The sequence below is a fragment of the Orbicella franksi genome, chromosome 3 (genome assembly GCF_964199315.1).
Source record: "Orbicella franksi chromosome 3, jaOrbFran1.1, whole genome shotgun sequence".
NCBI classification, from domain to species: Eukaryota; Metazoa; Cnidaria; class Anthozoa; order Scleractinia; family Merulinidae; genus Orbicella; species Orbicella franksi.
This window is the reverse complement of record NC_138147.1, coordinates 32,374,682-32,392,722: the sequence shown is the minus strand read 5'-3', so window position 1 is coordinate 32,392,722 and position 18,041 is coordinate 32,374,682. Positions and strand designations below refer to the sequence as shown.

Genomic DNA, 18,041 nt, shown 5'->3' with positions numbered 1-18,041 from the left:
CATGCTGTACGCACAACCAATATGGGTGAATGCAGTTGATTTTACAAGATATATGTAATACTGGAAATACTAGCTGTCAGGGACACATCTGATGATAACACCCAATGAGATGAATTATCTGGTGAAGACCCAATAGGACTTACACTAAAATCACATTCTGCTTCCTAAACCTCCCCTTGAGGTATTGATATATCATAGGCTGGACAACCCACTCTTCCATTATAGAAGCTGATACAGTTGGCAAAGCCCTAATGGGAGTACACTGAGGCGCATGAAACTGCTCTTAATGTAAACATTTCCCATCTAAGTAGTAAATATTGCGTTTGTCTCACCAGCGATTCTAGAGATCGTATCCTCTCAGCATTCACCTTGGTACCTCTGTCCAATGAGTCAACTAAAGGATTAGCCTGCTTAGCTTGGCGGTTTAGCAATTTTTAAGCAATTTGAGCGCGAGCGCATAGAGCGACAAAGCCGCGAAAACGGGCAGGAACCCCCCAGGATCCTCGTGGCTACGGCGCATTTGGCGCTCGTTGTCGCGGCTTCGCCGCTTTCTTAGCGCGTTCAAATTGCCTAAAAACCGCCAAGCTACGCAGGCCACTAAAGAATGTACAGAGTAATCCACAACAACTTCACGACGATTAGCGTTAGGATAAAATCTTGAACAGTCATTCAAAACACGCATAGCTGTTTCTAGAAGTTCATTCACTGGAGAGTTGCAGTAACAAACATTAAATAGCAGAAAGACCAAGACAAGCCATTTTACCACTGCCGCCATATTGACGATTCCTAGTTAAAGTAATTTTCATTGCTATCATACACGAACAGCCATCTTCCTAAAAGGCACATTTCGTGCTGGCATATAAAACGTAATTTACGAGACCCGCATATACGCGCATTTTAGCACGCGTATATATGGGTCCTTGTAGGACGCATATATTTGGGCACTTATTTCGCATATCCCCGTGCTTGAATTTACGTAAATATGTGGCCCTTTAAAAATGCGTATATACGCGATCTAAATGGTCGTGTATATGAGCTTAAAGCCCATACGTAACGTATGTAAACAAGTATACGCGGCAGAAAAACCCGCGTGTACCCTGTCGTATAATTTTGAAACGAATGGCCAACCATAGCAATGGATCAAACCATGATCAAACGTAATATTTTGGTGTAGTGCAAAACAAGCAACTATCTACAAATCACTTGGCCGTTTTTGACTTAGATGCAGTGGTGATCATATGTGTCGAAAGAGGGTCATAGATTCATGGTATTCGACCATTAAATAAGTTGACAGTTGGCGATGTACATCGGACGTTGTATAAACAAAAGCAAACTTCTGCTTTATGTGCGACGAATGGTGACAGAAACACGTCAAATCGGCTTTTGGACCTACCTTTTACAGCAAAGAAGGTTAGAACATTTCGAAATTATCAGCTCTGTGTCTATTTCAACTTAATATAGCTCAAGACATGTGGCGCGTGCTAAAATATATGTCTCACCCGTAAATTGAAATTTGACGACGGATGGTCAAATATCTGCATTTTTAAGGTACTTTGAAAAGCTCTCGCGTCGCTCACAATCATTTGCCCAAAGAAATTTTTACAGGAACCTGTAGACCATCCTTCAGCGATTCAACCACCAGAAACTTAATCTATTTGAATGTTTCGCACATGGTGAAAATCAATTATTTTTACGAAGTACTTTTAAGTGAATGAAATACATGTCTTCGAAATTTAATTATTTTGCACCCAACAAAAACCGCAACATTCTCCAAAATCTACCCAGTACACAATTAAACATCGCACAAAAATATTTGAGTGTTTTAAAGACGAAAGAGTGATGTGGTTTTGCATGCGAGGCTATCAAACTTGTTTAATAAAATGGTGCGTCAAATGACGATTTTAACGGAATTTGGTAATTTGCATATTTCTTTGAAATAAAAGAATATTTTGCCAAAAAAACTATCCAGTAGTTTTTGTCAAGCCCTAGCCTATCTACCGTAAAAATATGAGCGAAATCGAATTTTCGACCCTTGCCGAGTTATTTTCCATATTTATGGACAGGGACTCTTAAAGGGTAATATCAAAGAAGGAGACGTAAAATAAATTTTAAACCGGCCTCACACGTCAACGAATTATTGGACCCTGATTTGTCAGTAGTGGGCGTAAATTAGGTTTATAGAGTGTAAAATTGGATTGGAGAGCCGAATACCAAAATTGAGCTTTTATGATTGCTAAGAATTCTAAAGCAGTAATGCATCAAAATGTGTAAATTTATGGGGTAACATAAAAGCGCTAAGATGATGATGTTACACAAACAACTTAAGCAGCTGTGAAATTAAAGTCTGAAAAAAAAGAGAGAAAAATTCGGGTGTTAACAACATTCCTTGACAGTTTTGAATTCGTTCTTTTTTACTCTTAACGATTCACTTAACCAAAAACGTAAATACAGAATTAATAAATACGAACTTAAACTTAAACCGAAACTACAACAATACAAAAACCAGCAAAAAATAGAAAGGAAAAACCAGATTACGTACAAGATCTGCATGGCACTCCGGACTAAATAACGACTGAATACAACTAGAAAACTACCACACTATAAAACGGAATTTTGGACCAAAAGAATATATAGACTTAACGAGGTTACGTGATAACCAACAGACGATTACATAAATGTGAAAAAACTAATCTACATATAAACTGACTGCACGAAAAAAGTATGCAAAAAATGAGCCTATATTAGAAAAACAAAATAACAAAAAGAAAAGGCGATCAAACGGAAAAAAAAAATGAACTCTCTTAGCTACATAGTGCTTGAACTTGAATGTTCTTTGATATACTCACTTATATAAAAACACTAAACTGGAATCTGTGATGCCCTAGCCTGTGGGAAAAAAAAAATAGTGAACAGTTTTAACACTGACAAAGCCTGGAGAAACTATGTTTGACAGGAAACGAAAGAAGATTATAAATATCTGCATGCAGTTCAAGGGTAGCATCGGAAAAGGAGTGGTAGAGAGGTATATTGCAACACAAAGAGTCGACGATATTTTTAATTAATGTTCAGACGGGCGTTGCTCATCCGCACCGGAACACATCAATTTTGAATTTGCTTCTTTTTCATTATGCACCAATCTGCCAATATCAAATTGCAGTTAACTTAGCTAGCGATTGGTTGTAGCACCCAATTTTAAAAGCTAACATTTAACTAGTCTCCTTCGCAGCCGTAGGAGACTAACATTTAACTGAAGAAACTTATCACTCAAGGCCTTCATGCATATATATATATATTTATAATGTTTGGATGAAACTTCCGTTGGAGTTACGTCAAAATATTAATCATCCACTATGTAGAAGGGGAATGTTGGGAGACGAAACAACCTCAAATGTGTAAAAGGTGTGTATTTATGAAGCGGTCTTCCTGTCAAACAAATAGTCGACATTGGGTGTGCAACATTTGAAAAATTACCATATGGAGAGATGTAATGACGTCATGATATTGACAAAATATTTAAAACCAAAATGCAATGATAACCATTGCACATGAAATATCTCTTCTGACAGGAAAACTACATGATAAGTATTTTCTTTTCCATGTTGGACCAATTTGGTAATATCAGAGGGCAAAATTTGTTTACGTGAAATTAATGTGTTTTGGGCACTAAATTCTGCATGAGGAAACAGACTGCCAATTTTATAAAGATATTTATATTTCAAGTCACCTTTTAGGAAGTCGTTTTTTATATTATCAGCTGGCCAAAAACCCAAGGTTAACATTTTCGTGTCAATCTGACGTCCATACTTTCTCTCATAAATTACTTTCTCATAAGTCTCATTTTTTTTTCGTCAAGTCATGTATTTCTTCGTATTGTGATCATTGGTATTATCAGAAAGTGCCCATTTTTCGGTCTTGGGTAACCGAGGCAAACTCCTCTCCCCTCTCACAAGTTACACTAGACGAGCTGATTTTTTTACTGTTTCCTTAAAAAAGTCAAAGAACCGTTAGAGTTGTCTCGGAGGCTAGACAACTCGAGGAGGCGAGTTGTCTGGTCTCGACAGAATAGCCCTTGAGAGCACTATGGCTCTCCTATACAGGGGCGCTCAGGGAGTAATGTGGCAAAGCCCGCAATGATAAATTTAACAAGAAGAAGAATTAATAAACTAGCCTTTGAATATGTCAAGTGAAACGTAAGTAATCATGTGGGGCCCGCCCTTTGTCTCGCCTAACAGTGACCATTTCTTCCTTCGCAGATCGAGTTAAAATTAGTATACATCATGACCAAAAATAAATGTTATGATCACGTATAAATATTCCGATTTGTCAATTCCGTCAACGATTAGTATTTCTGGGCAATATAGTGACTATTCCAGGTTAATATTTTCAGGATACAGCGTCATTTTCTTGTTAATTGCTGGTTCAATCTTGTTAATGGTCTTATTATCCTGAGTGGTTATATTGAGATGTGTGCCTTATGCATCGAATAATATGAATATAATGCTCTATTTTGCCGTATACCTAAGATTTGTTTATTGTCATATGGAAATAGCTGCTGCGTGAAACTAAAATCGTCCTGAAATCATAACTATATTGTTACGTTTTGGGCCTTTAGACGCTATCAGTTGTTGACGGAGAAATACAACAAACAATTCTATAAGGAAAGTTGATTTCTCTTCTTATAACATCCTACTTTTAGTACTAGTGTATTGAAATTTAACACTTTGCTGTTAGCATAAGGAGAATTGGCAATCGAATACTTCAAGCTGTCTCCTTGGCCATGTTTGCTGCTCCTCAGAACTCAAACTAAGCGAACATTCAAGAGATGTTCGCGAGCAAATGTCGCCACAGAAATGTTGCGTATGCACTGAGACGGCAAAACAGCTAGGTTTGTTGTATTTCTCCGTCAACAATTGATAGCGTCTAAAGATACTAGCTTTGTGTGACATTTGGTGGCTCATAGAGCCATAACATGCCAAATATAGAGAGAATTACGGCCGGCCCTCTTTTCGCGGAGGTGTCCGCAATATAGAGGTAGAGATTATATAGATTCTGGTTACACTGGGACCAAATCAACTGGCTGTAGTATAGAGGTGTCTGTCCGTATTACAGAGGTGTCCGTAAGGAGAGGTTTGACTGAAATAAAGTGCTTTTTGCCTGAGGTCCGTCACGGAAGCTGATCGATATTCCAGTTTTGAATCATGAATGTTAAACAACCCATTAATGAATTCTTACGTGTTTTGTTGGGTTCCATTAGTTTTAAATATCAGCCTTTTTGCGGATGTTTATAGAATGATATTTTCTAGCGTTTAACAACCAAAATGAAAAAATAGATGGTAAAAGGTGTGTGCAACTAAATTGTTTGTTATGTAATTGCGATGTCAGGTAACTTGTCGTGACAAACGAAAATTATCAAATTAGATACAAACGAAGGTGGCTGTAATTCAGTAAGTTTTCTTCATACCGGAAAGATATTGGTTTTTTTCTTTCAGAGTGTTACTTTCAAACAACTGAAGGAATATCACGATTTTAGTTTTCAAAGTGCGCTATAAAAAGCTATGACGCAGCACTGCTGAGGCTTAAAGACAGGCCATTTCCGTGTGGCCTCTATCCTTTCATTTCACGTCTATATGAGAGGTTGTACACGAGGGCTCGTCTTAAAACAGAGACAAAAGGTAACTCCGATCGTGAAAAGCGTCGCCCGTTTACGAGTCTCGGATTTCAACTGAATCTAAAGTTCTTTTGCAAGGGCAAGTGTCTTAAGTTTGGCCTACATTTGAATTCGTTGATAATTGATTAACCAATGTTATTTGGATGGTTAAAAAGCTTTAAGTTGAGCAGCTGTTTTGTGATCGTATGCGACTGCAGTGTGCCCGTAACATGTCTAAATGCAAAAGCAAGTAAAAGCCGGTAGAATCGTCTAGCAAAACTAAGAAGAACGTTGTATTCAACACTGCGCTAAAGCCTAACAACCTATTGTAGAAATGCTCTACCCTCGAATATGTAATCGTGGCGCCATGGAATCCAGGAGCATTCAAGGTGCAGGTAATCTGTAATGTACACCTGGTGTATTCAAAAGGAGTCAAAGATATGCACCTGAAGTATTCGAGTCAAATTCGGAAAAACAGGATGGATTCTAAAAGGATCAGTTCCAGGTGTATAGTTTTTATAGCCGACAGAAACAGAGGTTGTTAAGTGATCCCATACATAGCTTACAAAGCCATGCTGAAGTCGTGCATTGAATTTTCAGGTGTATGCAGAAAATGCGGCTACTTTGTGGTCACCTGATTTTTCGTCACTTCAGGGCGGTGTCATTGCTTGTAGTATTTTCTCTTACAACATGTTTTTGGAAAGGAACTGAAGGCCGTGTCACAGGTAATTTAGTGTAGAGAATGATAATTTCTATAAGAACGATTTATTTAATAACAGGTTATTACGGGAAACTCGAGAGAAAAACGTTACCAACAATTACCAATTATCCAGCTATAAATTATCCAAACCGCGAACAATTTTAATATCAATCATAAAGGAATACTGTCGACCAAATCTCATGATATTCGATGTATTTATCTTATTTATCTATGCCATTTCATGTTTGTGTACCGAAATTATTTGTTTGTTTACTATTTCGCATGATATATCATATAACTTTTTCAACTCTTTACGTTATTTCCCTGATATCCAGGCCAGACACCGTTACTATTCTTTCTTTTACAGGACCAGCTCCTGAATCTTTGCTTCTCAGTACTTTGCACCCCAACTGCAGCCAAAATGCGACCACAAACCAAGGTACGCCAGTCAGTGTATTTTACATGTAAAGTTTAACATGGAAGGAAATTTAGATTGCTTTCTGCATGTTCCGGCTTGAATTAAAACAACTGAACCTTCTAGCCAACAGAATTTAAATGCATCTTAAATCTAATAGGTTGCCTTTGTACGATTTTTCTGAATTCCAAATCTGCTAGAATCTGCAATTTTAGGATATAGTGCAAAATGAGTACATGCTGTCCAATTTTGAAATAATTAGATGAAAAACTCTCGGAAGACTATAAAGGAATTCAGAATTAACACTGTTAATTTTATTGTGTACAGAGATCCATTGCTTGTTTATTTGTACACTTTCCAAATTAGAATTGATTTGGACTGTTTGTTTGAAAAATGGTTGGCGTCGTTGTATGGAATTTTGCGCAACTAATATAATTATTTAAAATAACTAATCGCAAAGGCAGTTGAAGAATTTTTATGTTTGGAAACTTTCATACTGTCTAGGTTTAAAATGGGATGAAAACATTCATATTCTAACAAAGTACTGCAATATGACGGAATACAGTTGCAAAGGTCGCTGTGGAAAGGAAGAACGAACTAATGCACGGCGCTGTTATTGTGATAAACTTTGTGGTGACTTTGGTGACTGCTGTTTTGACTTCGATGCATTGTAAGTTTCTATATTTTTTTGTAGCACAAGTATACAAGCTATTTATTCGGAATTCCCGCTGAGGAAACTAACTTGGTTTATGTAACCCAAGCCATTTTTTCTTTTTTTTTTTTGTCAATATCTAACTGCATGTTTTCCCCTACAGCAGATTCTGCATGTCATGCATTATATATAGACCAGGAACCGATTAGGTCTGCTAATAACATCCTGGTACAAATATCGCTGTTGGTCCATTTCCTAAAGAAAGAGTACTTTTAAAACGGAACAATCAAGTTTATAGCGAACTAAGACATGGTCAAAAGCTCAACCTACAACCCTAACATATAACCACTCAGGTACTGGGAAAATTTCGTAACACAAACGAATTTCGGAGGTAGAGGCTAGACTACATGGCCCAACAGTGCATCGTTTAAATAAAATTAACAGTGGGAAAGAAAAGGTTGTTTAATTATTGGTCCCACAACAATCTAATCAGTCAGATGTTGAGATCATTAATTGATACCCTGCTTACCGAGAAGCCGCTGCATACTAATAAAACTACTTCATCCACACTGCTGGCTGACGGCATTCCTGAAAACCCAACACAATAAGCCATTTTCTAGTACTGAAAACAAACCGAAGTACATCCAAATGAGACAATTCTTTTTCTCTCATAGATGTCGAACATATGTGAAACCTCCTCGCTGGCCTTTGAATGAAACCTGCTTGGTTTACGAAGGCGTGTTCCAAAGACAGTTCAATAGCGTGGCAGTTTGGAACATGTGCCCACGGAACTGGACAGAAAGCAACGTGAGACAAAAATGCCAGGATGAAGATCAAAGTGACCTTATAAGTAATTTGCCAGTATTCGACAAAGACCGCGACGTAACGTACAGAAATATATTTTGCGCAAGATGCAATGGTGCCCCACTGAGTGCGAAATTTTGGAAAATTCAGTTCAATTGCGACAATTCCTTAAACGCTACAACTTTCAGTTTACTAGGCAACGAGACGATCCTGTTACCTCGGGATTGCTGGATTGAGAAATTCCCAGACCCTTTGCATTCACCTCGAAACCCGTTAAAACAATGTATTCCTCGGTTCCAAAGGTGCCGACATACAACCCTGGAAAATGGATCCCGCTGCGAAACCGATTGCCCGAGGTACGCCCTCCCAGTATGCTCTGCAAATATACGATCCCGAAACCCACATTGCGCTTTATGCGCTGGTTTCGAACTAGATGAGCTCAACTGCACCTGTGACGCTGATTCAATGGGAGGAGTACCTTCGCTCACCATGCTCTTTGATTTTACTTCTACATCTAAGTACAGTGTTGTGGTACGAGATAAGAGACATTACGTGTTTAAAAGAACTAAAAAAGAGTTCTCATGCCGTTTTGACCAGGTTTACGATCCCTACGCAGGGACCTGCAAAAAGATCGCCTCAACGGAATTTTTAACTGCAGTACGTCTTGGCAACCGGGCCAAAGATATCAAGCAAAAGCGAAGAAACAGGACAAGACTGCAGCTAAACGTTACGTCCATAATGAAGAATGAAACTGGTTATACGCCTACTGGATCGCATCATGGTCATCGACCGAGCAAACTAAACGAAAGCACAAGCCAGGAATGGAATGAAAACTGCACTGGCTTGGCGTTCAATAAGACGGAATATGTGCTGCTATCTAACGGTTCCGTCTACTTGAAACTTCACAAAAAGATGTACAGCAATATGACTTATAATATCCATAATAAGACATTAGTCTTGTGCGTGAACTTTTCAAGAAATTACACGAGAACAGAAAACGAAGGTGACAAACAAACGATCACTAAAAGGCCAGCATCATTCCAACTTCTTACCTTAATTGGATGTATAGTGTCGACGGTTTCTCTTGTTCTTCTGCTGATTACGTATCTTGTATTTGCTGAACTCCGCAATTTACCTGGGAAGATCATAACCAACTTGACATTGTCTCTATTGCTGTACCAAACTGTCTTCTTTTTGGCGCTTAAAAAGGACAATCAAGAAACATGCCTGGCAATCGCGGTTCTTCTCCATTTCTTTGTTCTGTCCTCCTTCATGTGGATGAATGTCATGGCTTATGATATGCGTCGGATTTTTACTAACGCTTCAGGTTCGTTGGGTGTAGTTGACGTATTCGTTTTGTTACAATTAACGCCTATTTAAACTAATGTACGATGAAGTCTACCAATTGCTTTTAAATATAATTATCAAGGTGTGGCTACCGGTTTTCGTTTTCTTTCGCTAAACAGAGGAAAGGAGGGGTAGCCCCATGATACGTGTCCAAAAATATTTATTAGGTAGTAGCCAAACTTAAATCGAGCGTGAGCTACAAAAAGGCTCATTTCATAGGGAAGATAACATGGAAATTAGCTTGGACCCTTTGCCCTCAACCAGGCCCGAGTAGGATACCTCATCTTAAATGAAAAACTTCATGTCCGAAGGTTTAATAAATGCCCGGATGATCTTGCTCGGAAGGAAAATAAGGAGAAGAAGAAGATCGTTTCTGGGAGGACGGATGAGTTTTATTCAAGCTCTGCCACAAAGTTAGAACGTTTCATCTAATGTAGTAATGAGATGCCTTATGTTATGACTTGACGGAGTTTCCTTGTATTCGACTTGCGCAGATCTAACGTCTTGATACTTCTTTTAAAGAGGGTGTTGCGGCAAATCGTCAAAATCGACAAGGAGGCTACACGATGCGTCTCATGAAATATTGCCTGTATGCCTGGGGATCACCTCTGGTGATCGTCGTCGCCTGCATTGTAGCCCATCATGTCAAAACAGGATCTATTGAATATGGTAAGCGTAACATATCTGAATTGATCTGAATTCATAGATATCAAGTTCACTTTCTGTCTACACGTCCCTGCCATGAATTGGCTGTTTATAGATGACTCTGATTGCGAGCATTGATCAAGATGATTATCAATCTGACTTTAATTAGTTCACAAAGATAAATCAACTGCTGCAACAAATACTAGAAACCGGACGTGTAAAACATTGGGTCTTCGTCGGAGCAACATTTTGCTCTGTGGAGAGAGCAACTGTCAAGTGTTTCACTTGCTCCACTACGCAGTAAAACAGTTTCTTTAAATTACATAATGACCACTTGTTCAGTGGATCAAATTAATGATATGTAATTATACTGTGTCAGTTCCAATGAAACGTATCTGATGAAAACGACTTTCGACTCGAGCTCTTGCGCGTTTATGACAAAATTATGTTATTAATTGAATGATATGTATAACGTGAGTATACATGGTACTGTGTTAAAGAAGTGTCTTCACAACTAATGAGCTATTTTGGGATATAAACAGGGCAAGGTGAAGAGGAATGTTTTATATCACAGCCTCAAGCCCTTCTTTATTCGTTTGTTTTGCCTGTTGCACTGGTGATGATCTTCAATCTGTTTGCATTGGGGCACACAGTCGTCCATATAGTCAAAACTCGAAAGGTAAGAAAGGGCACCGGAGGATTATGAAAGTCTTACAACATGCCATTCACGTCACGCAAATTAAAGATAGGTTTATAATTTACCCCTTGTCCTTCCTTCATATATTTGCAATATTCATGTACCTCTGATGCTATTTAGTTATGTTAATTCTACTACAGTACGGGTATTTCTTCAAGTACATGTAGTAACCTCTGTTGTAGATTTTATAGCTTCTGGCTTGGTCGATCTTATTGAATGAAAAAGCGAGAGAAGAATGAACGAAAATTAGATTAAAACACACGAACTAGTTATGGACTGTCATATGCCGACAAGAATATGGATCCTGTTCGTCTGATCACGACCAGGCGTCTGCTTCATTGACTGACCGACTGATGGACAGATGGAGCTGATGGATTGACTGACTGACTGACTGACTGTCTGACCGACTACATGAATGACTGGCTCAGAGACTGAATAAAGGTATGCATAGATAGGCACATTTGGATTTGTTGGTTGTCGATGATCGTTTTTGAATATGAACTTGTTCAATTTCAGGGTGCGCAACGAGCAAACAGGCAGCAACACGGCACCAGCGTAGCTCTGATCTGTGTTAAAATGGCTTCAGTGATGGGAGTCACATGGATTCTCGGGATTGCTGCAAACCTGAAAGCTTTGTCATTTTTGTGGTACCCATATGTGGTTTTAAACAGTCTTCAAGGTACGTACCTTATTATAGCTCAGTCACAGATAGAACCATGTTTTGTTTTACAACAAGATCAGCACAAAGTGACAAACAACTTCAATATCTTACTTGATAGGATTGCATTCACACTAAAATAAAATTAAACTCTCATAAAAAAAAAAAACAAAAAAAACAGCATAACTGTTTAATTCTTTCAAAACCTTTTTCTTATGATTTAGAATGCAATTGGCCCTAATCTGGTATATCGTACATCTGATCTAGGTTGTTACATTTTGACTAGTTACTGGCAGAACAGTGTTGAATTATTTACCTTTTTAGGGCATTAAACCAAACTCAATTTCCTGAATTGCTGCAGTGATGTTCTGGTTTTTCCAAAAACTAGTATTTGCCTGGAATTAATATCGATGAGTGAAGTCCGCTCTTATTTTAATACAATATATATTTTTTAATATTTAAGAACTGGTTCTTTGTCTGAGAACCTTTGAAATATTTAAAATATTTTTACATATTAAAATATTTTAAGATGTTTTATTCCAATGTTTTTCTCAGAACTCTCACAACCGACCGTTATATACGTTCCAAATCAGTGTTTTAGGTACATTGATATCTCAAGAATTTTGGTTTATTATTCTTTCTCTACAGGGTTGTTCATTTTCCTGTCTTTTGCTGCAAGTGGGAAGGCTTTGGAGTTGTACAAAAGTAAATTGGCTGGAATCCAAAGGAGTCGCGCAACACAGAACGAAGTAAACGCTCAAAGAAACTATAACTGTAACCAAACAGATGGAAATCAAGTTGTACAGGATACGCGCTTATAAATAACTAATATAACAGTGTATAATGTCGGGTAGTGTACAACCCGAAATATGTATGGGTTATTGACCAAGTGTGAGGTCAAGATGGCTGGATATTGGCCAAGTTCTTTTTTTGCGTGTTTATGGACCGAGACGGAGTCGAGGTCCATAAACTCGCAAAAGAAAAGAACGAGGCCAATATCCAACCATCTTGACCGAACAAGCTTGGTCAATAAAGGATTTATTATATGGCTTTCTGGGAAGTTTTTCTTGCGGGACACATCAGGTAGTCCCGAGCGGGTAAGATAGCTCCATCTTGCCCGCTCGGGTAGCCAATCACAGCGCAGGATTTGATTCATCTTGCCCGCTCACGGAGCTATCCATATAATAAATATACGTCATTGGTAACTATAAGTTAGAGCAATTTCCATTTTAGTGTCGCCAAGTCCTAAGTAATCACTCTGGCCAGTAAGAAATTACACCGATAACTCAATGAACCAATCAAAATTCAAAGCCAAAACATTATGGAAGCCGACACAAAGCGCAGGAAAACGTGTCCGAGCGAGTCACGATTGGTTTTGGTTTTACGTTTGATTGGATGAGAAACAGGCACAAGATTTTTAAGTCAATCACTTCGCGTCGTAATGCAAAACCAAAGCAGCTTGACTGCAAATTACGCTTAATGAAAACCTCTCTAAACATACTACAGTTCAACGTCACAGGTTACTAAACCAAAGATTATTATTTAAATTGACATTAATTAATTAATTAATTAATTAATGTATCCGTTATGCTATCCAAAGATCCCCTTTTAATGTTACACGCGTCCTGGGACGACTAATACACCAACGTGGCAACGTAGTTACAGTTGCTATGACCTTAGCCTCCAAAGGAAGACGTTCTTTGGACTCCTTTTTCAAATTCTGTCGTAGTTTCATTAAAAAAAAAATTACGCGAAAGACGAATTATATTTCGCAAATTGTCGCAAATCTGGCGATATGAAATTACATAGGAGTACTGTACGGGTCCGCAAATGATCCCCAAATTGAACCGCAAATGATCCCGGACCGGAAATGATCCCCATATTGGACCGCAAATGATCCCGGTCAAAAAATAAGGAATGGCATGGATTTATATCAGAGGAAGGTGAGAACAAAAATCATGAACTAAAAAACATGCTTTATCATTTTACAAATAAACATTCCACAGTTGCTGTTTTGTTCCTCGAAGGATAGAGATCGTTTTCACTGTCACGCTGTATAAAAAAATATAATAAATCGAAAACCAACCAACGGAAAAAGCTAAGGAATTGTGATGTGCGCTATAGAAGATAACTAAATAAGACACTTCTCCACGTTTTAGCCCTGTGCGTTTCCCCAAACTTCAGATATTCGTCGTAAATGTTTATCAGAAATTTGCAGAGCCTATTAAGAAAACGCCACGTTGGTGTACATCCGTGGTACACCAATATGACGGCCGGAATATAGTGTAAACATCTGGAACTTACTTTGGCTTTCTAGGCGACTTATTATCAGTACTAAACAAACAAGCATTTACATAAGCACTTTTCCTAATGCTCTAACTTCTAAAAAGGCTCAAAATCACGAGATAAGTATATATTTTTGAACAAACTCGATCGTAGCCTTGTGTCACGTAAACTCCATAACCCCGAAATTCAAAATGCTCTGGTTTCCAAACGAAGCACGCTAATTGTAAACAGATATAAATATACCACCTCTTATGCCCGATGAGGATAAAAACACGTCACGTGAAGGCGATCTATTGAATTTGAAGTCTTAGAAAAACACATACTTGTAAACATTCTCGAAATCCCGGTGGCGATAGTATCAAACATGTATCAAACAGCTAACTTGTCAAAACGAAGCGCAAGCCTTGGCCTTGCTTGGTCATGAAGCTGAACTTCATAACTATAGCTTGGAATTTTGGCTTCTTAGAATACTCAAGCAGTCATTTCCGAGGAATTAAAGCCAAAATACGACCAAGGAAAAATTACAAAATAAATTTGTTCAAATTTCCAGTGCTACACACTAGGTTTTTTACAAAGTGATGAGGCGTTGTAGGCTTGTGGGTCTACTCAGGTGACGGCGTCTTCTGTCATAGTTGCCTCATGGTTAGACGAGTGGCGTTAATGGCTGATAAAATGTGATTTAACTATAACAGCGAAATATCAATGTTTAACAAAGGAGGATATGTAGCGTATGTTGCACTGATCATAAATTTACTCAGAATTGCAAAGAAATGCAAGCGAAGTCGTGTTTTGATGATTGAGTGGTGATATTCATGACTCGCAGTTAGTAACAAAATTTGGTCGAAAGTATAAAAAAAGGCAAGTTGTAAGCCATTATAATTATAAGATGGCTTTAATAAAAACATCGGTATTCACGTTCGCCAATTCCCTATCCACACCATTTCTCCATCCATGCCATTCCTGATTTTTTAGTCGGGATCATTTGCGGTCCCTATCGGGGATCATTTCCGGTCCGGGAACATTTGCGGTCCAATTTGGGGATCATTTGCAGTCCGGGATCATTTGCTGTCCTGGGATCATTTGCGGACCCGTACAATACTGAGTATATAATTAGTAAAATCTTCTCTGCAAAGTCTTCAAATAATTATGAAACTGTAATAAACGTGATGTATTATTTGTCAGCTCACTGGTTCCCATGAAATGTAATCAGACGCCTTTTCCAAAATATATTGGTGAGCAAAATGTCCTTATTTTTTTTTATTGTCCTTTCGAGATGGCAATAAATGTAATGATTTGCGTAATCTGCATTGCTTATTGGTAATTCTCGCTCAAGCCTCGACAAATGATTAAAACATTAGTATTGCATTTTTTTTTCTCAAGATTAAAACTGCCATGCACAACGTACAGTACCTGTTAATTTCCTTTTTCCTATATATAATTTACGTATGTATTTTTTCCATTAGTGGCGAATAAATAAATGTAATGTAGTTTGCTTTAATTTCAAGGTAATACCGAAAATTACTACGTCATGACCACCCACCTTGCTTACATTTACAGATACGCGTTTCAATATTAGGAGGAGAATTGTCATTAATGATCAAACAAAGTCATCTAATAAATTTTCCTTGCTGAGTAGACACTTATTTTCTTTTGTCAGGCGTTGTTTGTTGCGGATACTAGTGGATATTTGTTTACTTTTCTACTTGAATGCTCAACTCTGAAATAACGTATACCCACGCAATTAGTCTCCTGAATCTCGGCTACATGTATGTACAACAGATCGATCGAATGGATAACCCTGACTCAAATCTCGGTAAATTATAACTATGTATCTATAATCAACCATACTTAGAAGAAATTTCCTTTTTAAAACAATTAATTACTCTAAAAACAAGAAACAAAATCAGTAACCTTTTCACTTCAGAGACAATCCGGTGCTGTATCCACGCTTACACTTCGCGTGAGAAAGAAGATGAAAAAGATGGCAGAAAATACCAACTTTATTGTGCGGCTCAGCAACGGAAAATGGTATCCGTCTAAACTCCGCAGAGAAAAATTTCTCGGAAATTTATTCATGTCGAATGTGGAGGTAGCATTAAAGCGATCTAAATAACACAGATTTTATCTGCCATCCATAAAATCTCAATAATTAACGATCAGATTCGTGCAAGGCCTAGATTGCAATCATTCATTGCATGTTAGTTACGTTTGTCGTACATGGTTTTGTAAAGGGCATATATTTTACTTTGATTTACTCAACGAAAAATATTGACCAGTAATTACAAGCTTTTGCCGAGTACGACTCGCTTAGCTTTGCAAGGAAAAAATTCAGTAATTCTTCATGCGAACGAAGTTTAGTACACGTAGATTTATTTAGGACACTGTGCTGCAGAATTTACAGTACCCGCTTCCAATAAGAATCGATTAACATAAAATTAACAATGAATCTCAAATTGTTAACATATGAAATGCGCCTTTTCTTTGCTTGAATCAGTAACAGAATGTTGGAGCCTTAATTATATATGCCACTGTCTTTTTTCGTCGATAAATATGAACCAGAGATGTTATTCTACTAAAGGTTATTCACATTTCCCCAATTGAAACAAAATTCTATAATTATTCAAACTTACAGTCAGCTGTGTTTACCAAATTCAGATCGGATATCAGATCCCAAGAGAGATTAACAAAATGATTTGTTGCGCAGCCTTGAGGCTTGCCATGCAGTAAGTAGTGATAATTAAATGTTTCTCACTCTAAAAGTAACAGTGAATATCAAATTGTCAACGTATGAAATACTCCTTTTCCTTGCTTGAATTTAACAGAATGTTGGAGCATTAATTATCTATACCACTTCTTTTGCCGATAAATATGAACTAGAGATGTTATTCTAGAGGTAATTCACATTTCCCCAATTGCAACAGAATTCTATAATTATTTAAACTTACAGTCAGGTGTGTTTACCACAAATTCAGATCGAATATTAGATCCCAAGAGAAATTAGCAAAATGATTTGTTGCTCAGCCTTAAGGCTTGTCATGCAGTTAGTAGTAATAATTAAATGTTTCCCACTGTAGGGAATGTTATTGACAGATCTCTTCATGTCATACATATTGTGATAAATTTCTATGGTTTTTTTCCTATAGTTTTTCTTTTTAGCCTTTTTTTAGGTTTAAAATTTCAAAATAAATTAGCAACACACTAATGATGGAAAATGAATGAATTTGCCACCTTATCTTTACAGATTAATCATCATCAGCAGTCATTACCGCGCCATGGAACGCATGTTAAGGCCTTTTAAAAAATGTTGAAAAAAAAAATAATTGCATCCTTACTTTTTGCAGGATATAATATTCATTAACAGGGAAAAGACATCGATTTGAAGTAATTTTAATCTGTCCCAAGACTTTTATCTCGATTTGGCATCGATATGCAGTGTGATGAGCAGAACTGTTAATTATATCTCCTTCATATTACACTGATGATTAGTGCTAAATCTGCATTTGAAAACTTCGTTAATTTGAAAATGAAAAGCAGTAAGACACATGACCTCTTTGGATGAGAACCAGGTCCGCCCTTCCCATCAGCCGGTAACACAGCAGCTGTGCAAGCGATAGAGGGTGCTCAGTCTGGAATAAATGAGATATAGCAATACGAAATTGATCACTTCAATATCGCTTCCTATCCTTTGACCACTGGTAAGTGTTTTCAGCTTTAAAAATCTTTGATCATTATAATTATCGTTTATCAAGATTTTGCAAGAGTAAGAAAAAGCCGTGTTATTTCCGACCATTGAGTTTGTTGTTGTGAAAACAACAGTGGTTTGACTGGGCGTAAATCTTAACCTGTTTAGTCTGAAAAATGGGTGCAGTTCATTTATATAAATTTGGAAAACCGGAGGGGTTTTTATTTTCATGCATTGGTGTCTCCATTTCCAATATTTTTGCAATAATTATTTTTTAGGCGGTAATTATATTTCATGAGCTAAGGTTTCTAACATCCACTTTGTGATGTAAATAAATCAGCATATCTGGTCAGATATTCAGGATTATAACGTCCATACCATGCACGCAAGGATGTTTTCTTTATCAGAAATCTGATTGAAAAACCATTTTGTGATATCATATCGTTGCTAGAGCGCAGCAACAAATAACTGTTCCTAAAAGGGAGAATACATTTTGCAGAATATGTTT

General features: G+C 37.5%; 1 protein-coding gene across 1 annotated transcript; it reads left to right on the top strand.

Annotated features, from left to right (window-relative positions):
- The first annotated feature begins 6,014 nt into the window (after nucleotides 1–6,014).
- Nucleotides 6,015–12,386, top strand: LOC145482531 (uncharacterized). The gene is made up of 8 exons (XM_081461128.1): nucleotides 6,015–6,042; nucleotides 6,715–6,786; nucleotides 7,267–7,432; nucleotides 8,089–9,545; nucleotides 10,088–10,234; nucleotides 10,753–10,889; nucleotides 11,424–11,586; nucleotides 12,214–12,386. The coding sequence occupies exons 1-8, from the start codon at nucleotides 6,015–6,017 to the stop codon at nucleotides 12,384–12,386; spliced, it is 2,343 nt and encodes a 780-aa protein (XP_081317254.1).
- Nucleotides 12,387–18,041: the final 5,655 nt, after the last annotated feature.

Bases quoted from the DNA above. Each gene is read 5' to 3' on its own strand.
- LOC145482531 (XM_081461128.1), top strand. From the start codon at position 6,015: ATGGAATCCAGGAGCATTCAAGGTGCAG. The intron at 6,043-6,714 runs GTAATCTGTAAT...TTTCTTTTACAG, and splicing joins CAGGAGCATTCAAGGTGCAG to GACCAGCTCCTGAATCTTTG. The intron at 10,890-11,423 runs GTAAGAAAGGGC...GTTCAATTTCAG, and splicing joins ATATAGTCAAAACTCGAAAG to GGTGCGCAACGAGCAAACAG.